This window comes from Saccopteryx leptura, chromosome 4 (genome assembly GCF_036850995.1).
Source record: "Saccopteryx leptura isolate mSacLep1 chromosome 4, mSacLep1_pri_phased_curated, whole genome shotgun sequence".
Taxonomy (NCBI): domain Eukaryota; kingdom Metazoa; phylum Chordata; class Mammalia; order Chiroptera; family Emballonuridae; genus Saccopteryx; species Saccopteryx leptura.
Window position 1 is genome coordinate 204,229,893 of NC_089506.1, and position 27,336 is coordinate 204,257,228.

Genomic DNA, 27,336 nt, shown 5'->3' on the forward strand with positions numbered 1-27,336 from the left:
AGAAGCAACTGAAACAGTAAACTACATGGAAAGCACTAAGTAAACTGTAGTGTGCTACACAGCCAATAAAAATGACTGCGAGGCGGCCCTCCGCAGACTGCTGCGGGGATATCAAGTGAGAACTCTTTCTTAGAAAAGATATTGGCAATGTGCATCAAGAGCTTTTACAGACACTCATCCCTTCTAACACAGGAACTCTACGTCGAGGAATCTAGGTTAAAGAAAATTAAATGTGTGTGTGTGTGTGTGTGTGTGTGTGTGTGTGTGTGTGTGGTGATTCTATTCCTAAAAGGGGGAGTGGGGAGGAATAAAGAAATGGTGTGAGAAACAAGGACATATCCAAACAGATTCCACAATGGCCATCAAAAGTGATATCCATACAAGTGAATAACATGAGAAAATGTTTATGATATAGTTGCTTTGCAAAGCAGGTCATCAATTTATAGATTCAGAATGATTTGAATTATATAATATGAATAAATTAATGTATACACAAAATAACCTGGAATATAACACCTCATAATAAAACACATTAAAAATAATGTGTCCAAGTGATTTTCTTCTTTAAACTTTTCTTCCCATGGATTTATGGATTATAATTTGTGCATTATTCTGGGAAGAAAAAAAATCTCTTATAGACATAATTTGAAATCTACATAGAAATAGAAGAAAACAAAATGACAAAAATTGAACATTCACACTCATGGTGGTATAACTGTAAAAATTGTATTTAAATGGACTAAGAGTAGAAATAATTGCGTGCTAGGGTTATAAGAATTGGGGCTCTTTTTCCCATTTCAGATGGTTATGTAGTTTTTACAACTTAAAGGTAACTGTTTAAAACATAAAAACAAGAGCTTTCTCAAGAAATCGTGAGCTGACCAGTCAAGGCAGAGCCTGTCTTAGAGCCCCGCTTAGGCGCTTCTTCACCTGAAAGCATTCCGCTCAATATTGGTGCAGCACAAAAAATTATAGGACAATTGGCTCATGTGAAAAGCTCACATGCAGTCTGACTGGTTGCGCAGTGGATAGAGCGTCGACTGGGTCCCAGGTTCCCAGGTTCAAACCCCGAGGTAACCTGCTTGAGCACAGACTCACCAGCTTAAACACGGGGTCACCAGCTTGAGCACGAGATAATCGAGAGGATCCCATGGTCACTGGCTTGAGCCCAAGGTCGCTGGCTTGACTTGAGCACCCGCACCCCCTGCCCCGGCCAAGGCACGTGTGAGAAGCAATCAATGAACAACTAAAGTGCAGCAACTATGAGTTATGCTTCTCATTTCTCTCCTTTCCTGCTTCTCTCTCCCTCTCATTAAAAAAAGGAAGCTCACATGCAAAACCCACAACAAGCAAACCTTCGTGTTGGTTCTAGTTCACATAAAAATAAAAGACAAAGCAGAAATGACAAATGTTAAATATGTAGTGCTAGTTCTTATAATGGGTCACACTATTTTTCATATTTTTTTAATTGATTTCAGGGAGAGAGGAAGGGAGAGAATGAGACAGAATCATCACTCTGTTCCTGTACGTGCCCCAACCGGGGATCAAACCAGCAACCAACCTCTGCATTTTGGGACAATGCTCCAACCAACCAAGTCATCTGGCCAGGGCTCACATTTTTCAAACAAACCAACAAACAAACACTAACTCCCAAATCAGTTCTGAGATAAAAATCACAAGTGCTTTCACCTAAGGGGCCCCAGTGATCTCAAATAATTGAACTTACCCTTTCACATCATCATTGGCATTCTGTCTGAACCCTTGCTACTCCAAGTGTGGGTCAGGAACAAGTCATGTTGGCATCACCCAGAAGCTCATTAGAAACACCGGCCAGGCCCCTCCCGGACCTGCTGAGACAGCCTGAAGTCTACCAGAATCCCCATGTGCGCCTGAGACACGCTGCTTTCAACCGCCACTGTCAACCTTGGTGCACGCTGGTATTACCTGAGCAGTGTGGGTCTCCCCTCTACAGTCTCTGACTGAATTGGTCTGGAGGGTGGCCTGGACTTAGTTTTAAAAGCTCCCCTGGTGACTGTAAGGTATAGCAAAGTCTAAGCAAGGCGTTGAGCTCTTCAACCCAGAGAATTCTTTGTTAGAAAGTTAGTTACATCTGAGCAACAGCAGGTTAGACGAACTCCAGAAAATGACTCTTTATAGGGCTGAATAGAATAATTTACTTCCACAAAACCAATAATAATCATGGCTGCCTTTTACTAAGTGCTTCCTCGAGGCACTTGCTGTGCTTAGCACTTTCCATGCATCAGCTCTTGCATAATATCTATAAGGGAGAGACTATTATTATCCCAGTTTTCTAGGCAAGAAGCACTAGGGATAAAATGACCATCTGAAATCACACGACCAGAAGTGGCAGCAGCATTTGCATGACCCTCCGAGCGAGTGTCTTCTTAAATCTTCTACCCTCGCCCTTGAGAGGCAGGCTCAAGCCCCCGGCTTGCCCCATACCATCACACTATACTTCCTTCTAACAATGGCCAACTCAACTGGAGCATAAGGCACTGTCAGCCAAAAGGTTAAAATCTTTGTTTATATATCCCTCCTTTGATTTTCAACAGCTAGGGGTCAGTCAGCTGCATCTTGTTTATCTCTGACTGACTAACACAGAATACATATTTGATGAGTGAGTCAACAAATGGACAAATGAATTTAACTAACCATCCATCTTTCACCGAGTTTCGGTGGCATTAGACTCCAGGAAACCTCCTAACCCGTCCGGTCTCCTGCCCTGACACATGTGTCCTGCCCTCATTCCAGTCCCACCCCAGGCACTCAGCTCTCCTTGGCTGCTCTGGTGTAAGTCATTAAAGACCTGTCAGCTGCTGACAAGGACACGCTGGAGAATGATGAAGAGCGCTACTCACTCAGCTGATGAGACTCTGCCAAGTGAGAGAGCCAGCAACCTTGGGGAAGCAAGCTTCGTGCCCAAGGAGAAGTGAGGGGCAGGAGAGCCAGGCTGGGCTGGGATGCACAGTAGGAGCTCCGCAGACAATACAGTGTGGCCAGGGTTTATGCAGTCTCTAGCCAAAAACTTAAGAAGAGTGAGGCAACTGAAAATGGACCCAGAAGGCTCCCGAACACAAAATTCTGATGATACATTTACAAATGGTGTTGAAAATGAGAACACTGGGGAAAGAAGTAAGGCAATGATTCTCACTGGGGACCAGTATTGCCTTCCAGGGTATAGACACAGTTATTTGAAAAGGTCCCCAGTGAGTGTAATGTATAGCAAAGTCCAAGCAAGGCAAAAGCGTGCAGAAATTATTGCCCATCACAGTGGTGAGGGGATGCTACCAGCATTCACAAAGTAGGGCCAGGGATACCAGTCGCCCTGAAAGGCCAAGGCAGTCCCACACCAAGAGCAGCTACACCCCGCAATATTTCCAGTTGTCCTGATGGCCCTTAGGACAGGTGAAGAACTCACCACCTCAGCCTATGATCTAATTCACTTAATATAGCATACACTGAATATGTTAGTTTATACCCTAGAGTCGACCCAACTCCGCTCTTTCATTTTCTGCACTGCTTAGAAAGAGTGACTCTGATCTTCTTACTGCCTCCAAGTCCAAACTTATGCATCGTAAGGAGCCCAAGCACCAACCACCTCACGTTTCCTAGCAAAGCCATGCCTGGCCAAATATGCTGAAATTGACTTCCTATTATCAAGTCCTCTCCTTTCCTTTTTCCTCATATTAGAGTTAGGGTGCTATACCAATATTTTTAAAGTTAGTTGTGTAAGTAGGTTACACTAGCTATGAATTTCATTTCAGGATAGTAAAGGGGGAGCTCATTACCAAATATTTTTATTAAAAAAAAAGAAAGAAACACTGGTTCTGCAGAGACTAAGAACTATACGTCTAAAGATGCCAAAGTAGGCCCTGGCCGGTTGGCTCAGCGGTAGAGCATAGGCCTAGCGTGCGGAGGACCCGGGTTCGATTCCCGGCCAGGGCACAACGGGAGAAGCGCCCATTTGCTTCTCCACCCCTCCGCCGCACTTTCCTCTCTGTCTCTCTCTTCCCCTCCCGCAGCCAAGGCTCCATTGGAGCAAAGATGGCCCGGGCGCTGGGGATGGCTCTGTGGCCTCTGCCTCAGGCGCTAGAGTGGCTCTGGTCGCAACATGGCGACGCCCAGGATGGGCAGAGCATCGCCCCCTGGTGGGCAGAGCATCGCCCCTGGTGGGCGAGCCGGGTGGATCCCGGTCGGGCGCATGCGGGAGTCTGTCTGACTGTCTCTCCCTGTTTCCAGCTTCAGAAAAATGAAAAAAAAAAAAAAAAGATGCCAAAGTACTAGTTGGATTCCGTGCCTGCTAATGAGGTCAAGTTACTAAAGAACTATTAAGATCCAACCAAAGAAAGGCATGAAAGAGAACACAGCGCAGGGACAGCGAATGACAGCTCAGAATGGCTCAAGTCAAGATTTCATTAATCACAGCTGGCTCAGGAGTGACCGCACAGGACCTTTACTTGGGAACTCTACAGAACCCAACGTGACGAGGAGATGAGCCCACTGCAGGAACATCTGCTGCCTTACCCATCCCTCTCTCCCCAGCCCCAACCCCACCCCCATCTGACGGCAGGAGCTCCCTGACTTCTGTCTTCAGGAAAGGCGCCTGTCCCCTGTAGTCCATGAGGAAAAGCCACCTCCTGTCTCCAGGGAGGGGAGTGGTAGGGTTCATGTGAGACCCTGGCCTGTGCAGCAAGAACAACACAGCCCACTGGGGAAGTGAGAGTGAATCCCAACTCTTTCTCTCGAGCATTTGGGAAGAAGCACTGTCTTTCCACAGGGCTGGCAAGCTGGCGGGACTTACGCCTGGAGCTGCTGGGGGCTCTCTGGTCATCACAAGAGAAAAGCAGGTTGAAAACGAAGCCGCCACCCAGGGACAGAGAGGGGGATGTGAACAACACGGGTCCTGCCCGACCCCGAGCCCCTGCATCCAGCAGGGCAGACAGCTAGCTTTTCTAAACTTTTAAGTTACATGAGCCAAGCCACTGCACTCTTCCATGAGCCAGTTTCAGGAGCTCTCTGTCACTTGCTACTAACAGCTCTCTGTCTACCTGCACTAAGTGGGAAGAACTAAATGGGTGGCTGAGCAATTTCCAGAAGCCCCAATCCCCACAAGTGACCACCACAAAGTCTTAAGGCAGGTGCTGACCAACAGAGGGGCTGACACTAAGCTCAGTGTGACTATTGTGCTAACAGAACCATTGAAATGCTGAAAGAGCTAGCATTTCACAATGAGATCCAGACCAAGTGACAATGTCATTGGTCTAACAGTGCCTTTGCTCCCTCATCTAACCAATATTACAGAGCACCTGCCTTGTGCCAGGCATTGGGTTAGCTACAAGGGAAACAAGGTAAGCACGAAACCATGGTCACTGCCCTTGTGCAGTTTAATGTGAAAGAAAATACAGAGATACAACTACCAGCAGGGATCCTGCTTCTGTATCAGTGAGTGCTCTCAACACACACACAAAAAAAACCCAGAGAACTCCAACTCAAACTGGCATAAACAGCAAAGAGGCTTCCCTGGTCCACCAGTGAAAAAGTGGAAAATCTGGCTTTAAGGGGAGGTTGATTCAGCAGCCCTCTGATGTCATGAGACTCGATTCTCTCATCCCTCCATTTCAAGTTGTAGCACAAGTTTACCTTAAGGCTGTCTCCCTCATGGTGGTAAAAGGAATAAGGCGGTTCCGGTTCCGGTTCCAGCCTTTGCACCCCATAGCACGCGGTCCAGAACAAGGGCGCCACCCAGACACCCAGGGCCAAGGGGCCCTCTTCCTCTGAAGTCCCAGCAGACCTCCAACCAGGGCTCCTGGCCACAATTAGATCACGTGCCCATTTTCAGAATCAAGTTTAATTACCACATCTAGTAGAGTCAAGCCTATGCCGATCACTGTGGAAAGGAGATGGGATTATTAGACAAGTCAGGGCTGAACCTTGACACTGGGGAGAGTTCAACCTCCACCACCAAAGAAAAAAAAGAACAAGTCATTATTGCTCCTCCAGTGTTAGAGAAATGTAGAGGAAGGCTTCTAGTAAAAGAACCCATAAACTGGGCTTTTTGACTCAGATAATAAAGCAAATGTTAATTTTTTGAAATATGCACAGAAAAATCCTGGGCCTTATTTCTGGTCTCGACTCAACCTGAGAGCAAAGTTCCATTTTGTTTTTATAGAACAGGTTTGAGACTTTCCTCCAGAGCACGTTTCTTTTACCAGACACAACGGAACAATGGGGATTTCCTGAAAGAACGACAAATTCTCCCTTTTCCAGTCCTTGGGCAACACTGCCCTCTGGGCTTTGGGACTCTGTCAGGCAGTCTCCCTGCTCCAGCAGCCCTGGCCAAGGACAGCACATGCTCGGCAGGCTGGCCCCCGCTCCCTGTCCCCGCGTCCACGGCAGACATCAGCACTTCTTCTTGCTGAGCCCAGATGGGAACCCAGAGTCCTTCACAGCCCAGAGCCCCAAGTAGCCCCTCTCAGAGTTGGCAGCAGGATGAAACCGACTGACCGTCCCTGACAGAGCACGCAGCATGGCAGGGGAGCTGGCAGTGCGAAGGCCCGGACTCTCGGGTCCAGAGGCCATCCCTAACCCAGGACAGGCTAGATTTCAAGCCAGGATCCCCTATGTCTAACTTCCTCAACTCTGACCATTTGCTTTTTCTGAAAAAAAAAAAAAAAAAAAAAAAAAAATCAATGTCACTAGTAGACACTAAAGAAATTTACTGTCCTTTTCCACAAAAGGCCTAGTCTTTGAATTTCTCCAATAATTATTTTAAAGGTTAAAAAAAAAAAAAAAAAAGCAGAGATTGAGCTTCAGGGCAGAAACTGAGATTTAAAGCCTTCACAGAAAGCCAATAAAGGTCTCCCAGGGGCTGGAGTGAGATGAGCAGGGCTCCTGGGGCCTGCCTTGCCCCAGCCTCCCTCACACTGTGCGGGGTGGTTCGGTCTCCCACGCAGGACACTATCACAGCAGAACACTGCCCGGCAGCCCAACGGGGAAATATAAACAAGGGGACACACGCCGGGCAGGCAGGGCTGGGAAAATAACGCCGGAGGAGCTGAAGGTCAGGTGAAGGCCGCTGCTCCTTGCAGAGGGAAGCTGAGACAGGAGAGACCCACAGATCAGCCTAGCCTCGGGGTCCCTGGGCCCCCATGGGCGAGGCACCAGCTAAGATGAAAGCAGGGGACACCCAGTGGGCTTTTATGAGGGACCCGAGCTGCACTGACTGCTTCAGGAGCTCGTGTAATTTTCCACACCGTCCTGGAGGTGCATAAGCGACAGGATTTACCAGCCTTGGCGACCTGGTGAGGCTGTTGATCACGGCCTTCTGCTCACTCCTGGCCACAACATGCCCCAAGAAAAGTCTTCCTAAAATGTTATATATAAACATCGGGAGAAAGCGCGTCTCTTCTCTTTGGATCCTACACGAGGCCTGGCGCTACCAGAGGCCACTGCGCAGCTGCATGCAGACGCCCTCCCTAAGGAGGACGCTGACACAGCGAGGGCCCAGAGCCAGAAGCAGGGGCTCTTGAGTGTGCTGACCTCGCCAGGTCCAGTGACCAGATAGATACAGCAACACAAAATCCCCTGGGGACGCAAGCCAACATGGTTTGGGTTTCTACTGCCAAAAACACAGGAGTATTTGTTAGGACTGTCAGGCCAGGACACAGCCGCACAGCGTCCTTCCATGAAGTGTGGAGGGCCCATGCCTTTTTCACTTTTAAACAGACGATGACCCAGAGGCACAGAGGGTAAGGGCGGTGGCTCTGGCCACACAAAGGACAATAGGTTCTTGTTAGTGCACCCGAGTCCTCAACAGGAGAGAAAGGCTGTAGGCAAGAGGAACAGTACAGCTGGTCCCAGCGCGAGAAAGGGAGAGAAGGCCTCGAGCAGTGTTCTGTCGTGCAATCCAGCCGGCTGTACTCACGTCCTTGGGGCACCACAACAAACCAGAAGTCTCCCCAGAGCCCTGGCCGGTGGGCTGCTGAGGGGGCACACACAACGTACAACTTACTCCAATTCCCTAATATCCAAACTAAGAAGCCTCGTTAGTTGAGACTCTGGATCACAAATGAGAAAGAACAGCTTCAGGAAAGACTGGACCTAGCAGTTCAAATGGCATCACCAGGCCCTGTGGGTTTCTCTCTGCCTCTGTTTCCCGCTGTGTTGGCTCCATGTGCGGGTCAGGGTCTTCTCCCACAGTGGCAAGGACAGCTGCCAACAACTCCTGACTTACCTCCTCGCCTCTCAAGAATGCTGTACTTGGCTCTTATCTTAAGCCTGGTCACATGCCCTTCTTTGAGCCCATCATGACGGCCAAGGGACGGAACAAGCTGACTGCAGACCTGGATCGCTGTCCTGCTCTGGGACCCAGGACAGACAGTGGTAGGGTCTGTCACACCAAACTCAGGGACAGAACAGGAAGGAGGAAAAACCCACCAAGGCAAAACAAGCCTGGTGAGCATGGGAGGCAACTTCCAAGATAGCTCCCAGTGATCCCCACCTCTTAGCATGAACATCCACGTGTGTACCCCGCCCACACGAACCGGGGCTGATCTGTGTGACAACAGAATAGAGCAGAAGAAATTGTGTCTCGTTTCCAAGACTAGGTTATAAAAGACACAGTGGCATCCGTGCTGGGTTTATTCTCTTACTCTTGAGTTACTCTGGGAAGCCGGCTGCTGTGCTGTAAGCAGCCCTCTGGAGAGGCCCACGTGGCAAGGAACTAGAGCCTCCCACTAAAAGCCACATGAATGAGCGTAAGCTCTCGGAGGACTGCAGCTCTGGCCGACAGCTTGCCGGCACCCTCTGACCCAGAGCCACCTCGCTGAGCCACTCCCAGGCTCCTACCTCACAGAAACTGTGGAGGATCATAAATGGTCGTGTTTTAAGCTGCCAAGTTTGGAGATCATTTGTTACACTATAAGAGATTAATACAATAAACGGAAAACGTCCCCCCAATAATCCAACAACCCCATTCACTTCCTTCTCTCAAAGGGACTTTTCATGTCAATGTGCGTCTTCTTTCTGTGAACACCTGTCTCATAGCTTGAGTTTTCTTCATCCAATGGGAAAAAAGGCAATCAATGCTTTAGGGAACAAGACGGCCCCACCCTGAGCTGCCACTGATTCTATTGCCCCCGCCTCGGAAACAAGCAGCTGTGCGGGCCATGGCATCAGCTGCTGCCCGACCCTGCTCTGGGTTGAGCCATGATAGCACAAAGGAAAGCCATTAACTTTAAGCAAAAAGAAACGTGTGATAAAATGCTGCATTTGCTCAGGGAAGTTTTGGTTTTACAACTAGCATCTACTCAGTACCAGTAAAACATGCATCCCCACAAACACACTCTTAGAATAATTTATAGCAAAAATAACCTCACTTTTTTGAGTCTGAAATAGCCTAGTACTTAATTCTTTCTGCACCACTGCTGTTAAAAATATATAACTTGTGGCTAGGCAAGGTTTCTTAGTAATATAATTATTATACTAAAGAAAAATGATAATGATAGTTAACATTTATTGAGCATTTATGAAGCACATTTATTGAGCCGACATATGGGCTCTCATTTTATTGTGCAACAACCCTGTGAAGTAGAGAGCTTTCTTATCCTCAATTTATAACTAAAGAAATAGAGACAGAAATTAAGTAACCAGCTCGAGGTCACACAATTAATCAGCAGCAGTGCCACAGTCGACCCCTGCAGGCCAACGCCAGAATCCTTGCCACCAGCATTATGATATCTGCCACCTGCACAGACGCGGACCTGAGAACAGGGTGGCCTCCAGCCCCGCCTGTGCCCCACAGCTCCCGAGCCACAACTGGCTGTGTAGGACCACCAGTGACAACACTCACAGCTGCTCCCACAAAGCCAGAGGAACGTTCTGCCAGTTGGCAGACTAGCGCTACCTGGAACATGTCAGCAGTTGAATTTTTTAGAACGTACAACACACATCCAGCCCCTTCGTTTGCTTCCTTATTATTTTTTCCTGAAGTATTTGCTTATTTTACAGGTGTTCCTTCTACCTGCAAACCGCAAACTTTTGGGCACCTTAAATCCTTAGCTACTCATTGTTTAAATGAGGAGAACTCAGATTATAAAACCAGTTGGTTAATAAAATTTTCTCTACTCCATTCATGGGCTACCATCAACTATGCTTCCTGCAAAGAGTACTTGCAATAGCTGGCTCGTGTCCAGAGCCCTATGTACCCCCACATACACATCCTCAGCGGGTGCCCTCGGGCGTAAGATTAGCCTCTCCATGTTAGAAATGAGGAAATGCACACATGTGAAAGTTAAGCAATTCACCCAGAAACACACAAGCAACGGAGCAGGGTCTCAAGGCTAAGCTGGCTCCTAACACAACCCAAAAATGACAGGGCATACACATCTGTCTTTCTCTGACGATCCAGAACCGGAGTCTCTACGGACTTCCGCCTTTACCGTGAACACAGACCGTCCTCGGCATCCCAGCATGGCCCGGTGAAAGGGGGGTCCAGCTGACAGAATGCCAAACTGGGCACCAATAACTCCATTTGTCAATGTCATTTAACTGCCTCTGATGCTCCGGAGATTTGAAAATGTACAGAAAGGAGAGAAGTTCAAATTACAGTTAAATATGGGCTCACGGCGCCAGCTCCCGATTACACATACATAACAATGCCCAGGCCACCCGCACTGACCGCACAGGGTGACAAGCATGGCCACTGTGCACTGACTCCACTCCAGGACGCACAGCCACAGGACGTATTTATTGCCTGGTATTACTGTAAAGTAGTTCTAAATCACAGCCAATAAACTATTCATCTTACCTAAAATGGGGGGAAACTACAACAATTCAAATGTCTGGCAAATGATTATTTTAATATGTTACATATATTCAACGAAATGCTACATCCAAAAGTGACGACCTGGAAATGCTGAGGTTGCCGGTTCGAAACCCTGGGCTTGCCTGGTCAAGGCACATATGGGAGTTGATGCTTCCAGCTCCTCCCCCCTTCTCTCTCTGTCTCTCTCTCCTCTCTCTCTCCCTCTCTGTCTCTCTCTCTCCATTTCTCTCTCCTCTCTAAAATGAATAAATAAAATTTAAAAAAAAAAAAAAAAAAAAAAAAGAAATGCTACATCCAGACAGACAGAAACGGTTAGCATGGACGCAGACTAAGAAATGGCGGGCTATAGATTTTAAGCAGAGTACATAAAAAGTACTTTTCCATGGGAATAAATTTCATAAAGATGCATGTTTGTTTTTTTTTTTATTTTATTTTTTTGTTTTCTTTTATTAATTTTTAGAGAGGAGAGAGAATGAGAGAGAGAGAGAGAAGAGGGAGGGAGGAGCAGGAAGCATCAACTCCCATATGTGCCTTGACCAAGCAAGCCCAGGGTTTTTGAACCAGCGACCTCAGCGTTCCAGGTCGACACTTTATCCACTGCACCACCACAGGTCAGGCTAGATGCATGTTTTTATAGGAGCTGGGATTTTGGGGGTTAGCCTTATAGTTTTCTTTAATAAGATATAAATAAATCCACAGAAAAATAAAATAGCTTTTAAATAAAAATAGTGTCAACCATATTATTAGGAAAGTGCAAATGAAAATTATTCTTCCAGTGCCATTTTTCACCTGCAATATTATCGCAGGCCCAGAGCTGGAGCCGCCCGCTGTGGGCAGGGCTGTGCAGTCACGCCCTCTCCCCTACGGCTGCGGAGCCTCCGTGGAGGGCAAGCTGATCTCCACCCAGCTGAGAAAAGCAACAGAACTCCAACGCCACAATTCTACTGCCAGGAATTTTCCCAACACATCTAGTCACATAGGAGCAAAATAACAAACGCAAGGTTATTCGCAGAGGCATTATTAGAAGTAGCAAATGACTAGAAACCACCTCAATGCCCGGCTGTTGGTGCACTGGTCATATGAATTCTGGTGCAGTCAGACAATGAGATATGAGCTATTAAAGGTGGCAGCCCTGTGTGCACCACCACAGAACAATCTCTACGACCTAAAGTGAGTGGTGTAGAAGAAAAGGAGAAAGGGAGGCAGGGAGGAAAACCAAAAGAAAGTATCGCACACTTATCAGCTTTGTGTATGCACAGAGCATCTCTGGAATCAGAAATACTGCCTGCCTGGGCAGGCGGTGGCGCAGTGGATAGAGTGTTGCCCCAGGACACTGAGGACCCAGGTTCGAAACCCCAACGTCACCTGCTTGAGCGCGAGCTCATCTGGCTTGACTGTGGGATCACAGACATAACCCTATGGTTGCTGGCTTGAGCCAAAAGGTCGCTGGCTTAAAGCCCAATGTCACTGACTTGAGCCCAAGGTCGCTAGCTTGAGCAAGGGGTCACTGGCACAGCTGGAGCCCCTGGTCAAGGCACATATGAGAAAGCAATCAGTGAACGACTAAGGTGCCACAACTGTAAATCGATGCTTCTCATCTCTCTCCCTTCCTGTCTGTCTGTTCCTATCTCTCTATCTCTCTCCTCTCTTGCGAAAGAAATACTGCCCACCTCCAGGGGCAAACTGGCTCACTGGAGCTTGCACACTTGAACCATTTATACCTTTTGTATTCTGAACCATGTGCATACATAGTATTCAATATGTATTCAATAAAATAAAAATTAAAATTTCAAACGCATCAATTTTATTTCTATTGGTCACTGTCTTTTTTTAATTAAAAGACGTTGGTAACAGTGTGCTTGGGCTTTAGTAAGCCCCCGTGCCCACCCCAGTCCCTCTGCCCTCCTACCGTGCCAGCGCTTGGACCTTCATGACGTGCCGCTCCTCCTGCTCAGCCACCTTCCTCTTCAAGGTGTCGACCTCTTGCCGGAGGGCAGCCGAGTGCTCCATCTCACCGTCCAGCAGGTTCCGCAGCGACCTGGGAAGAGAAGGGTCCATTTGTTCAGGCGCTGTTAACCCGGAGTCCATTGAGCCCAGAACACAGGTATTTACCTAAGTTCAGTACCAAGTCATTCGTTTTCTCTGAATAAAGCATAATTCAAGTCTATCTCATTTAATTCATTTCGAGAAATACCAAACTGTGCTCACAGCCTCAGTAATAATTAGGATGAGTCCCGGGGGAGCCACCGCGGCCCTGGCTCTGGGTCTCCAACAGCCTGTGGGCAGCTTAAATCAAGAGAAACGGTGAGCTGAGCAAATCCCAGGCAAGTCCCTTTACAGACATCCCACTCAAAGATACAGTCCATTAAACTGAGGCCATTTTGTCACAGTCACACTGAAGAAGAGGTTGAACAAAGGAAAGGGTGTCAGTTCAGACCAAAAGAATAATATGAGTCATAAAAATAGACTATGGGCTCAGATTATCTGACAGATGTCTACGTTCATTTCCACTTCTTCCCATAAAACACACTTTAACCCCGTCCTCTGCCACCTCCAGGTTAAACAAGCATATACAGAGCTTAGAGCTGTAAAGCTGTAGAGTTTGACATTGCATATATCATATTTTATATTATATTTGGAGTTAACCCCCCAAAACACTTTCACTTGTGAATCTGTCATCCTTGGTCTTAAGCAGCAGGGGAGACAGCAGCTCATCCAGAAATAACCGTAAGTTCGCACCCAGAAGTGAGTCAAACACGGTTCTGCTGACCGTTTACTTCAGTGGACCTCAAATAGCTATTTCTAGAAAGCATCTACTGTCGTTAGTGCATCTACCTCCCAAATCTAGAGGATACTCGCCATGGGACATCAGAATACAAGCAAAAGTGTCTGCCCTCCCCACCACCACTGTTCACTGAACTCTCCAAGACCTGTGTTCCTTGAGAGTTGTAAGAAAATTCCCCTCTTGGGGCCTGGGACCCCCTGACACCAATCACAGTATGATGTTTTTCTTCCTTTAGGAAGGAGAAGAAACTGACAGACAGTGACGACTGTTTCTCACAGGTAAGACAAAACCAATAGATTCTTCCAAGATAAAAGCTCCAGCTGGAGCAAGGGAAAAAAAACCCTGCAATGTCTACAAGCCCTCTGTTGAAAGTTTTAGTTGGAAAATTGTGCTGTCTAAAGATTGTTTTAAAAAATTCTCTTGGCCCCAGCCAGTTGACTCAGTGGACAGAGCATCAGCCTGGCGTGCGGACATCCCAGGTTTGATCCCCGGTTAGCGCACACATGAGAAGCAACCATCTGCTTCTCTTCCTCTCCTTTTCCTCTTCTCTCTCTCCCCCTCCCACAGCCAATGGCTCAATTGGTTCAAGCATTGGCCTGGGCACTAAGGATAGCTCGGATGATTTGAGTTTCAGCTCCAGATGGGGGTTGCAAGGTGTATTCCAGTCAGGGGCGCATGCAGGAGTCTAACTGTCTCCCCTCCTCTCACTTAAAAAATACTTCTCTTTTGTTTTAGAACTCATGCTTGTTTGCTTTTATATATTTCCATAAAGGATGGGAGAGAAGCTTGTTAATCAGGGCACAAAATCAGGTTTAAAAAGGAGAATGATGATTACATGTCACCATGGGTGCTTAATTCCCACTCTGAGTTAAAGAATGAGGTGACATAAACACACACACGCACACACACGTACACACGTGTGTGCACATACAGGTGCACATGAACGCCCCAACCCCCAGGGAGGCAGCCAAATAACTGCAGGCAGCTCCCTCTACTGTCTACCTTGTAGACAAGACAGGGCGCTGGCCACTCGGAAGCTCCCGTGCGGGCAGCCAGACGGCAGCGACTCAGATGGCACTCACCTAGGATCTAGCCCTGGTTTCAACAAGGAACAAAAGACAAAATACCCTTTGCCCACTCGGTGGCTGTAACTGAGCTTTTGGGGAAGTCTGAAGAATTCAAATACCATCTTGCCTTTATTTGAGAAAACCTGAAGACACGTATTCCAAGTGCCTGGAACATGGTAGAGAGGCCCCCAATTAGTGGTTACTCAGAGACTGCTTTCCCGGCCGGGTCGGAGCTGAAGGGCCTGGGGGTTTCTTTCTATGTGACGGAAACGTTCTAAAATTGTGGCGATGACCGCACACAGCTGTGGATATACTAAAAACCATTCAACTGTACACTTTAAATAGGTGAACTATATCTCAATGAAGCTGGGGTGTTTTTTTTTAAGTTTTTAAAAGACTGCTTTACCAAACTTTTAGCTTGTGCTAAGGTAGTACCGTGTCTATTAGGTTCCATCCCTTGCTAATACCCAGGCTACTATATAGACTAATATATTTTGCAGACTAAAAAATAAGAAATCTGGTCACAATTTTCCCAACAAAGCAAACTCTTCTTCATCTGTGATATCCTCTCTGTCCCAGAGGGAGGCTGTCAAAGGAAGAGACCGGGGCTCGAGCCGGAAGGTCACGGTACCTGTTCTCCTCCTCCAGCTCGTCCTTCCTGTTCATCATGGCCACGATGGCCTGCCGCAGCTCGCCTAGGGGGAGAGAGCAGAGTCAGCATTGAGCAGCACATCTCACCTGTTACTCAGTCCGCTCACCAACCGGGAGTAGGTGCTATTTAGAGCACCTTGTCTAGACAAGTTCCCTTTCCCTTTCAAAAATAATTTCTATACTGTCGAAGTTTCCCAGTGGGCTCCGCGGATCCTTCCTAGCAGCCACACAAAACAGAAGGGCAGGGCAGGATGAGAACAAGTGCGGAGGTGTTTCCTTGGTGAATACGCTCAGCAGCACTGGGAACAAGCAGGCTCGCCAATTTCTAGGTGCTTTTTCAAGTCCCTGCTACCGGACAACATCTGTTTTGAACAATGATACACTCCCAGTTAAAATGTCTGTCAACAGCAGATTAAACAGAAGATCAAGTGACATTTGGGCCCATACTGTCATAGAAATATTCAAGTTTACTAAGATATCTGGTTTCCCTACACCAACCTCTACAGCTAGTACACAGGAGACCCGAGGGGTGGGGGCGGCTTTCTAATACACAGTCCATGATCACTTATAGCAGCTAGTCTGCTGTACATCTTCTACACAGGCACACAGTCACTGAGAGGAAACCATGCCTTTCTATTAAACAACCACCCAGGTTTCCTTTCTACATGGAACAACTGTTGTCACTATCCATCCATATGTTAAAGGCATTGTTGACCATATCACCCAGATCTCAAGACCAGCAACTTCTGAATTTCTCCTGGAGAGCCAGTTTTATTTGTTCTCCTCATCCTTAACAAATCTTATAAACTCTATTTCCCTCTTGGGATTGGCTACTAGGAAGCTCACGGCCAAAATTACACAGCCGGTGAGTGCCCACGGCCACATGCCAACCAGGATGTGCCCTAACCCTCCCTCTGACCTTCTTCTCCAACCTCTATTTCTACCTGTGCCAATTTACCTATCACTGGCCTCACTTTACTTTTTGTCTATTTTAATACGCTGCTTTGGATCCTCTTCTGTAAAAGATATAGTTTGTGGGTTTCTTCCTTTTAGCCAAAATTTGAACCCTTATATTTGTCAAGCTCTGTTCAAAGCCCTTACCGGCACTCTCCTTCATTACACCTGAGAAATGCATGTCACTGTCCCATTCTGTTGGGGTGTAAATAAAATACAGAGGAAGGGAGGAGCAAATGGGAGAGGAAGAGCACATAGATAAATAGTGGGTCTCTGCCCCCTTACACTTGGATGTCCAGGGAGAAAGAAGCCCACAGAAGATCCTGAGAAAGAAACGAGGTCATGTGGCCAACGCTGTCCTCAGACGGCAAAGAAGGAGATAAAGCCCAGGTTTCACATGGCATGGTGAAGAGTCGCAGCACATGGTCCTGCCCTCAGGAAGCTTCAACTCTTGAGGACGTGATGACAGTTCTAGCACCCACCAGCTAAGTGTCACATATATTGTGTCACTGGGGCCGCACATCAGCACTGTGAAAGCCTATCTTTGAGTCCATTTCACAGGCATACTAACAGGCTCAAAGGAGATGGAATCTGAATCCAAATCTGTCAACTCCAAACTTGGAATTCAGCCCCAGGAAACAATGACAACCACTACCTCTCACATGCAGAGATTAAGAACCAGCGACGCCTCACAGCAACATTAACCCATTTTACAGATGAGAACAAACCTGCAGAGGTTATTAAGTCATACACCACACAACTTTAAATGTCAGAGGCAGGGGCAAACCAAGGCCACTGGCTCCGAGTGGACGATGCTATGAGGACACACAGCACTGGCCGGAGGGTCAGGAGAATACCGATGTACCATGTATGTACTGTGTCCAGAACCAAGGCCCCTGAACAACACGGGCCCAAGCAATGAGGCCACCGGGAAGAGCTCTGATCCTGGCCCATGGTGTAAGGATAGAGCCATACCCAATCCTTTCAACTTTTCTCACTGTTTCATAATTTTCTTAACAGAAAAAGCCTTTCCGGAGAAAATACTAAGGAAGATTAGAAAAATCGAGGAGATATCAGGACTGAGAAGGAAGGTTAGGCCCACAGCAGATTTACTCAGCCTAAAGAGACAGAAAGAGGCCCAGCTGCTCCCCTCTCCCACCCTAAAGCCCCTTAGAGAGGGAGCTGACACATGACATGGACAAAGCCACAAGAGAGCAGGCCGTGCTCTGCCTGGAGTACGACCGCTCGGAGCACATGCATTTGTTCACTCGTCAGAAAGCATCCATTGAGCACCTACTGACTGATCTATACGGAACCTTCCCAGAGCCAGGCTCCCAACTCACCTGAGGAAGGCATGTGCCTGAAGGAGGGTTTCTTCATGGAGATCAATCAATAACACACACCCACACGCGCCCACGATGAGACGGGCTGAATGTCACCAGATAACGAAGGTTCTGGCTCAAGACCTCAGACCAGTGTCTCAGCCACTCTGAGCCTTTCTTTCCGGCACACGAGGGGAACAGCACCCACTTTCCCAGGCTCCCCGGGTGCTGCAAGGTCAGAGGGGACATGGGGTAGGGCAGTGCTATGTCTAGCCACTGTCTCCTAGGGACTGCAGCAGGGAGTGGAACAATTTAGAACTCATCCTAATGTGAAAGTTTAAAAAAGTTTAACTGAAAACACTGACTAATCTATAAAAAACAAAAGACAGCCATTTATTCTCATGACACCACAACCTTAAAAAAACTCAAGCTTACTATTACATATCACTGAACACAGGCAGGACATGATCTCGTTGGCTCTTCTCCTCCAGAAACCCAGAGCGCTGGCGAGGCTGCAGCTCGCCCCGCAGACACACACTCGGGAAGCCGCTCCTGTACTCCACGGCCCGTCTGAAGTCTGAACTTTCTGACACGGCCTTCCTCCCCACTGGGGTTCTCAACTGGCCTGAACTTCACATGGGAGCAAAGAAACAGGCTATTCACAATGCAAAATGAGACTGGAAGAGGTGAGATCTCTTCCTTTTTTTTTAGGATATGTATTTTTGGAGCAGTTTTAGCAAAATCGGGAGGACAGCACAGAGATTTCTCATATCCCCCGCACACGCACAGCCTCCCCATTATCAACGTCCCCTTCCAGAGTGGCACATGGGTGACAGTGACGCATCCACACTGGCGCAGCAGCACCGAAGTCAACATCAAGGTTCTCTCCTGGGTTTACAGCCCGTGAGTCTGGACAAATGTTATGACATCTAACCACCATTACAGTACCTCACAGAATAGTTTCGCTGCCACAGAAGCTCTGTGCTCTGTCTATTCATCCCTCTCTCCCTACAACCCCTGGTAAAAATCTCCTCCTAATTAAAAAAGCTCCATCTACTCGCCCGGCTTCTGCTCAGTGGCAGCACATCACACCCACATCTGACTTACACTAATGAACCACTCGCACTGGATCTCAGCAGAATGAGAGCTCAGCGGGGCACATGGCGCAGGGCCCCCCACCCCGCCATGGCGCCAGCACGGGCGCCCTGGACGGCACAGGACAGGAGCCTCATGCTCGACAGGTCCTTCGTCCCTCCACTCCGCCGCACCTTTCCTGGAGGGAACAGCTTGCCACACCAAATGTGATCCTTACGCTAAGGTGTCTGTGTGATGCCCTCTCCCGCTGTCACCAAAGTGTCACCAACCCCTTTACCTGGCCTCCAATGCAGAGACATCGATCTGTCTGGGCCAGCAGACCCCAGGCCTTCCTGAGGGACTCTAATGAGTGATTTTGTCCCCACCCACAAATGTGACTGCCTCTCCCTGTGTAAGATGCAAACCTGAGTTTTGTACTGCGGTAAGGACAGTTAGCACTGAGAGCTACCCTCGTCGTGGAGTTTTTCATCGCTGCCTGTACACACAGTGGCGTCCAGCAGACCTCCAGAGCTCGCTCATCTTCCTTCCCTGAGACTCGACGCCCACTGAGCAGCACCTGGCTCTTCCCTCCGACGCAGCCCCTGGCAGCCACCGCTCCACCCTCTGCCTCTCTGAGTTTGACGCAGATTCCTCAGGTGAGTGAAATCACGCAGTGTCTGTCCTTCTGTGTCTGGCTCATTTCACTCGGCATCATGTCCTCCGTGTTCATCCACGTGCCCACAAAAGTCCGGATTGCCTTCTTTGTAACTGCTGAATACTATTCCAACAGATTAGTATTACATGGATTTGTTGGCCAGAACTGTCTTTCCTTGCTTTCACACCCCTCCACTCACAGTCTGATGAAACTGATTGGGAAGCCCTCCCCAATTCCCCTGCCCCTAAAGTGAACTGCAGATTGTGCATTAATTAACCAGCTCCACATTCTGCAATTAACACACAGCTCCTTATAGGTACATAGCATGGCAGGCAACTTGGGTCCCCAGAGCTCCCGCACGAGGGGCGCTTGGTCAAGGTTTATGGGAAATTAGTGACCCTGTGAGACTATTCCCACCTAGCGACAGTACCACTAACACAGCAAGAGTAACAGCTGCCCTGCGGCAACCACTTTCTAGGTGCATGTCAGCACCTGACAAGCCTTGTTTCAATTCTCACAACCACCCGTGGAGGGCGCTCAATACTAGAACAGGAAAGTACACCAGGACAAGTGGCCTATGGAGTCCCAAGTGGCCTTCCAAACTCTAAGACTGAAAATTGTGGAAACTGTCCTGGGCAGGACTAAGAGCTGCAGAGAAATAAACCTTCATGAAGGGCTGCAAGGGGCAAGAGGGTGGTCGGGTGAGGGGTCCTGTAGCTTCCATGGCAATGACAGAGCAGGACCCATGAAGAGCTGCTATCAACGGGCTCCTGGGCTGGACAGGTCCAAGTTCCAACCTAGCTCAGCTACTTACTGCCTGGTTACCTCCAGCGGGCTTCCACCTTTGCAAAACACAAAACGGAGATACTGCCACATTCCCTGCAAGATGGTTAGATGAGTGCGTTCAAGTCTCCAGCGGGTGTATGAACTGCACTGAATGCAGGGCAGTGGTTCGGGGTCCTGGATTACAGAGCACAACCTTGTCAGGACCCACCTTCAAATCCTGACTCTTCAGCTGGGTGACCTGGGCAAGTTACCTCAGCACCAAGTCCCATCTCTATAAAATGGGGTTTTAACAAGTCACTCTCTCATACAACTGTTGTAAGGACTCACTAAAAGTAATATGTAAATGAGGTGCTTAAACAATGCCCAGCACACAGAAAGCATTTGGCAAATGTTACTGATCACTGTAATCAGTACTTCTCCCTGGAACGAGGGGAGCAATGGAGACACGGACAAGGTAGCAATGACCCCCAAGGGTGCACTGGTCCAGGGGAACCATCTCCAGGAGTCAGGAGATGTGCAGCATTGAGCACCTCTGTACCTCGACCTTGAGAAATGACAGGGAATTTTTTAAATTGGTCTATCCTTAGATCAGCAGACAAGACTACAGGATTTTCTGAAGATTTAAACAAGATCACCCTGGCCAATGTGGGAAGTCAGACCCAGAGAGTGAGGTGTCACCTGAGGAGACTGAGCAAGTGTCTGGGTCCTGGGCTTGTAGGTACAACATGAGGGGTCCCAAATGCTGCCGCTCAGACCCTGCAGCTGAGAAGCGTCTATTCCACAGGGAAAACAAAACCCGGAGGAAGAACTGTGGCCCAGGAAGTCCCAGGGAACATAAGGGTGCTTCTGGCGAAGAACAGCCGTCGCCCTAACGAGAGGTCTCGGCCACAGCTCGCCTTGAAGGGGCACGTGTCACACTGCACAGAAGCCACAGGAGTGGATGACCAGCGCGGACCCAGGCCACCCCAGCCTGCTGGTAGAACCCCTCCCTTCCACCCTGTGCCTTTCCAGCCTCGTGGACCACACCCTTTCATTTGCATGAGAATGAGGACACAAAGCAGTATTCCTTTTCTGGCCCTGGTAATCTTAGGGGGGAATCCATCACAAAACTAGGGCTGTCAGCTGTCCCTTCTGCTCTCCCCACACTGCCAATGCAGAACATCTGTGGTAATGGTGGAAAAGGTAATGGGCCAAGAGGTGGTGCCCCCAACCCGCCACAAACAACACCACTGTTTAGACAGGTTTTAACTTTACACGCATTCGTTCTGCTGGCTCTTCTTGAGCAGTAAAGCCAATAGGTAAAGTTTGGGTTGATCTCCATATATCACACAAATATCTTTCTCCATGTCAGTTACACTCACTGACAAGAGGCACTGCCTAACTTGTAATTTTCTCTCCGCTCCCCAGCACCGCCCCTCCCATTATCTGTTTAGTCTATCACTGTGATTTCCTCCTCTTTATCACCTGCCACAGCGCATGCTGCAAGGGACTACAGAGCAGGTCTCCGCACTGCAGCCTCTGCAGAGCCTGGATGAGCCGGTCGCCCTCTCCCGCGCTGAGAGTCAAAGCACCCTCCGTCTCAAACTTCAGAGAACCCGCCAGCCAATCCCATCCAGTCCACAGGAAAACGTTAACTTGAACCGTAAGCAGCTGATATGGGATAAAGAACAGCACTTCGAATCACTGTGGAAAAGATGGATTTGCCTGTAAATGTTGCCAAGAGGAGAAACCATTTGGGGAGCAAGAAACAAGACTTAAATCTCTGCTCCTGCGATGTAGCGTAATAAATTCCAGACAGGATAATTTAAATATGTGGAATGGAGAGATTAAAGCCCTGCACATATATGAACACACTTATGCCATCTTGGGGCAGCAGAGGTCTTTCTTAACATGAAACAAAGAACAAGTCCATTGAGGAAATAATTTTGATTTTTTTTTTTAACTTTTGCACATTGAGGGCCAATCTAACAACTCTAACATCAGGGCAGCAAACAGGCAGTGTAGAAAGAACACAGGTTTTCTAACTAAATCCCAGACTCCCCACGTCTCACCCCTACAACCCCGAGCAAATGAGCATCTCTGCTTCTCAGTCCCTTTGCTGAAAAAAATGGTGCTAACGCTGACGACCTCACAGGCAGGGCAGGGTTGGCAACAATGTTGCTGGCACACAGCCACATTCATTTTCATACTGTCTGTGGCTGTTTTCATGCTACAATGGCAGAGCTGAGCTGTGACAGAGACCAAGGGGCCTGCATGGCCTAAAATCTTTACCATCTGGCCCGTAAGAGAACAGGTTTACCAACCCCCGTCTTAGAAGAACATCCTGAACCCTCCCCCTCTCCCACGTCAGCCCTCTCCAGTGCAGGACGACAGGTGGCTCTCCGTGGCGAGGCATGTGGCCTGCCAGACGTGCGTGCAAATCGGCAGGGCCACTGGCCAGACGCCAGCAAGACTCTAGGCCGAACCTTGACAGATGCAAAACGGCAGTTGAGCAGCTACTGCCCAGACACTGGGCTCCCTCCCCACCTCTTCAAAGACCCCTCTCAGCCTTGCGTCTGGCCCCTCTGGCTGTTCCTGCCCAGCCTTCTGTCCTGGACCATCTTCCTTCAGAGGCGGCTGCATCTGTACCCCGGGCTCTGCCCCCGCTCCCACCGACGGACGCCCGAAGCCCCAGCCCACGTGCCCCACGGGGCCTGCACTGTGCAGGCCTCGGCCTGTCTCCTCCACCTCGTCTCCCAGCCCACCAAACCCCCTCCGTCCCCTGTGTCTCTGTGCCTCTGCACAGGCTGTTCCAGCACCGGAGGGCCCAGCTGCCTCCTTCAGTTTCAGCTCGGGATCACCTCTTCTGTGGGTGACACCTTCACCCACCAGCTGTGGCGGATGTGCAAGGCAGCAGCCTGTCCCGATGTATTCATGCCCCTCCTCTGTCCCAGAGGCCTCCAATTCCCACCCCACCCCACTCCCAGTTGTACTGGGTGGGACCTAGAAGGGCTGCATGAATCAAACGAAGCCAATCATAGTCCTCCAGAGGTTCAGGCTGGACCACATCTGTGCTTAGAGATGGGGGGAGGGGCAGATGCATCCACTCAGGAGCAGTTCCGCATCGCTCCACCAAATCCACCTGCTGAAGGGCAAGCCGAGGACAGTTTGCCGGGGCTGTCTGCCACCAGATGCAGAGGCCTGGCCAGTGACAGCTGGGCTTCAGGCCCAGGGTTGAAGCCCACCGAAGAGGAGTCAGTAGAGCCTCTTGGAGCAAGCCCACCCGCCCAGAGAAAACGCCGAGTTCAGCAGAGCGGCTGCGTCTTAAATGTCACACGTGTTCCACAGAGCCCTGAAGCCTGCCACTGGGTCACTGCCACAGAAGAACCCAACTCTGAAAGACCCCTACCAATTCAGTAAACTCGCCTTTGTCTGGCTTGGTTTCTTGCTGTATAAATGTAGCCAAAGCAGCTCTCTGAGGGCCACTTGCAGAGACCCTGTGGCCACAGGCATAAGCAAACACAAAGTGGGACAGCCGTCCTGGCTCCCGCCAGGCTCCCACCCGCGGCCCTGGGAGCCTCCGATACCCTCTGTCCCTGTGATCTAAGCCTGAGCGGGCACCGTGTCCTCACCGCCAAACAAGCCACGGAGAATTCAGTAGACCCTCCTTCCCCAGGCTCCCACCCTCGGCCCTGGGAGCCTCCGATACCCTCTGTCCCTGTGATCTAAGCCTGAGGGGGTACCGTGTCCTCACCGCCAAACAAGCCACGGAGAATTCAGTAGACCCTCCTTCCCCAGGCTCCCACCCGCGGCCCTGGGAGCCTCCGATACCCTCTGTCCCTGTGATCTAAGCCTGAGCGGGTACTGTGTCCTCACCGCCAAACAAGCCACGGAGAATTCAGTAGACACTCCTTCCCCAGGCTCCCACCCACCATGTGCAGACTTCCAAGAGAGCACTCGGCTGTCTGCAGGCCTGCACCAAAGCCCCCCCCCCCAAGCCTGTGAGTCCCCCCAGGAGAGGGGCCCCAGGGCCCGGCACAGCATCTGGCCACTGTGCACAGGAGAGCCTGGGAAATGAATCAAGGGCTGGATGAACAAGTAATGAATCAGTGAGTGACTGGCTGGCGCCCACTGGGAAATGTGCGCCTCGTCACCAGGAACTGAGCATGGGGGCGCTGGGCGGAAATGTCAACTGTGTTTAATGGTGAGTTCACAGGTGCGCCAGAGAAGGAGAACCATCGGGTTCAAAGCTGTAATTTCCTGTCCCAGTGACAGGGATTCAGACTCAAATTGAGCTCTTTCCAATATGTGTCTTGGGAATAGATGCACACGGAAGGTAGGGGGCAAATTCTCATATATCATTACCATAACCTAAAACTGGACAAGCCGTCAAAACCACTCCCCTCCTCCTTGGCTCCTACCCGCAAACCCCAAGTTCAAACGAATCAGCAGAGCAGGGACCAACCTCCAGCCCCCAGGGACACACACAAACACAGGCGCGTGCTGTAGATAAACTCTGCCCATTCACACAATGCCTGTGGCTTCCGAGGTTGGTATATGAAATACTGAAACGATGACGTTGGGGAAGGGGGGGTTATTAGAGCTTCCGACTTTCAGCCATTAAAGGCCCTCCAGGGAGCAAATGATATTGAGTTAAACTGATCTTCAACTCCCTTTTCCAAATTAAATAGGAAGGAGGCCTGATGAGTATGATGGTTAAATGTGTGCATCTGGATGTATGACATACACACATGCATGTGCTACTCTATCTCTCTGTCATATACATAGATCTGTGTAATAATTATTTGGCTGCATACAGCATCTTCTTTCAAAGACTTCAAAAAAGTCTTTACAAACACTCCCCTGGGGCCCATACTCAGTTATATTTAAAGAGAGGGCTCACGAGGACACATTCAAAGAAATAAAAATATTTTTCTGTAGATATATACTTAACCTAGACCGTCGTTTTTCAAACTTTACATATTTTTCTTTTTCTTTTTTTGCCTACCCACTCCCCTTCCTTTAATCTCCAAAAGAAAGGAAAATCTATACTGAGCTCCAAGCATAACTTTTTTTTTAATAATTTTATTTTTTTAATGGGACGACATCAATAAATCAGGATACATATATTCAAAGAGAACATGTCCAGATTATCTTGTCGTTCAATTATGTTGCATCAAGCATAACTTTTAAAACCAATCTTGGGCATTCTAGCTTTTTGTTCTGTTCTCTCCTGCCTCCCCCTCCCTCAACCCCTTGCCCACCAGGTTTTCAACTCTGCAATTTGTCAGGATGGGAAAAGCTGCCCCAGACATGTTCCCAGAGCTCAGGGGCCAGTGGCTCCTGGGCAGTGTTTTCTGTGCGCCCAACAAGGCAGAAGGCACTTGGAAAACAGAATCTCATTTAATTCTCACATCCCTGAGAAGGATCACTACACCTACTATATGAATAAGGAAACAGAGGCCAGGGAAGGGAGGTGACTGTCCCACCCCACACAGCAGGAGGCGGCAGGGCAAGGACCCACCCTGGGCAGGCTCCCTTGAAAGCCTGTCCCAGCCTGTGCAGCGCCAGGCCTAGCTGTCCCTCCAATGGAGCTCACGCCTTAAGACGCTCACCAGCTCCCAGTTCGGCCTCCAGCACCTCTCCCAGCCTTTCCCTGTCCTCTTAAAAAGATCAGCACCTGATTCAATCTGCCCCCCACCCCCACCCCTCAGCTTTAAAACTGCTGTCCCTACTTGATCTGGGGAGGAGAAGCCATGGGAACTGACTGAGAATACAAGAAAATCACAAGGGACAGGAGAAAACCACCTTGTAATATCTTGTTAAAGATCTAAATCTTTAGCCACTTTTCCTTATGTGTAACTTGGGGTTCTCTTGCTTATTCACGTGTGCGTACTCGCTGTCACATGCGTGCACACTCTCTCTCTCTCTCTCTCTCTCTCTCTCTCTCACACACACACACACACACACAGTGTGTTTATAGTGACTTGCAGTACAAATAAATCTAAGGCAGGTGTTCCAAAAGCAAACTCAAACAGAGCCGCACAAGTACTGACAGAGAGCCCAGAGGTGGTCAGAGGGGGTGGGAGGGTGGGGAGAGGGGGGACGTGACCAGAGGTGGTCAGAGGGGGTGGGAGGGTGGGGAGAGGGGAGGACGTGACCAGAGGTGGTCAGAGGGGGTGGGAGGGTGGTCAGAGGGGGGGACGTGACCAGAGGTGGTCAGAGGGGGTGGGAGGGTGGGGAGAGGGGAGAACGTGACCAGAGGTGGTCAGAGGGGGTGGGAGGGTGGGGAGAGGGGAGAACGTGACCAGAGGTGGTCAGAGGGGGCGGGAGGGTGGGGAGAGGGGAGGACGTGACCAGAGGTGGTCAGAGGGGGCGGGAGGGTGGGGAGAGGGGAGGACGTGACCAGAGGTGGTCAGAGGGGGCGGGAGGGTGGGGAGAGGGGAGGACGTGACCAGAGGTGGTCAGAGGGGGTGGGAGGGTGGGGAGAGGGGAGGACGTGACCAGAGGTGGTCAGAGGGGGTGGGAGGGTGGGGAGAGGGGAGGACGTGACCAGAGGTGGTCAGAGGGGGGGGGGAGGGTGGGGAGAGGGGAGGACGTGACCAGAGGTGGTCAGAGGGGGTGGGAGGGTGGTCAGAGGGGGGGGACGTGACCAGAGGTGGTCAGAGGGGGTGGGAGGGTGGGGAGAGGGGAGGACGTGACCAGAGGTGGTCAGAGGGGGGTGGGAGGGTGGGGAGAGGGGAGGACGTGACCAGAGGTGGTCAGAGGGCGTGGGAGGGTGGGGAGAGGGGGGGACGTGACCAGAGGTGGTCAGAGGGGGGTGGGAGGGTGGTCAGAGGGGGGTGGGAGGGTGGGGAGAGGGGAGGACGTGACCAGAGGTGGTCAGAGGGGGGACGTGACCTGCGAGGGTGGCAGCCCCTGCTTCTGTCCGCTGCCCCACACAGGAATACAGCCCAGGATGTCCCACCTCTCACTTGTCAAGAGAAGCCAGAATCTGTGTTTTTATACAAACCGATCTTAAAAGCTATTAACCAAAGTTCTTACCAGGCAGGCCCAGCAGATCGTGACTATGGGCCACCATTTTGAGATACCCCGCCCCTCTACTGCCCTAAAGTTTGACTTGCTGTTTACCAGTCAGCTTGAAAATGTCAAGATAAGCAGCACATGCACAAAGTTGTTTTTTATGTATCAGCTTTCTGTCCCACAGCAGAGAATAT

The 27,336-nt window shown here is 49.6% G+C and overlaps 1 protein-coding gene across 1 annotated transcript in view; it reads right to left on the bottom strand.

Moving 5' to 3' along the window:
• SNX29 (sorting nexin 29) overlaps positions 1 to 27,336 on the bottom strand; it is a 563,948-nt gene that overhangs the window by 393,562 nt on the left and 143,050 nt on the right. The window contains exons 12-13 of the mRNA XM_066382590.1: positions 15,330 to 15,393; positions 12,756 to 12,884 (exon numbers count right to left, since the gene is read on the bottom strand). Of these exons, the coding sequence (XP_066238687.1) occupies positions 12,756 to 12,884; positions 15,330 to 15,393 (193 nt within the window). The remainder of the gene's footprint in view (positions 1 to 12,755; positions 12,885 to 15,329; positions 15,394 to 27,336) is intronic.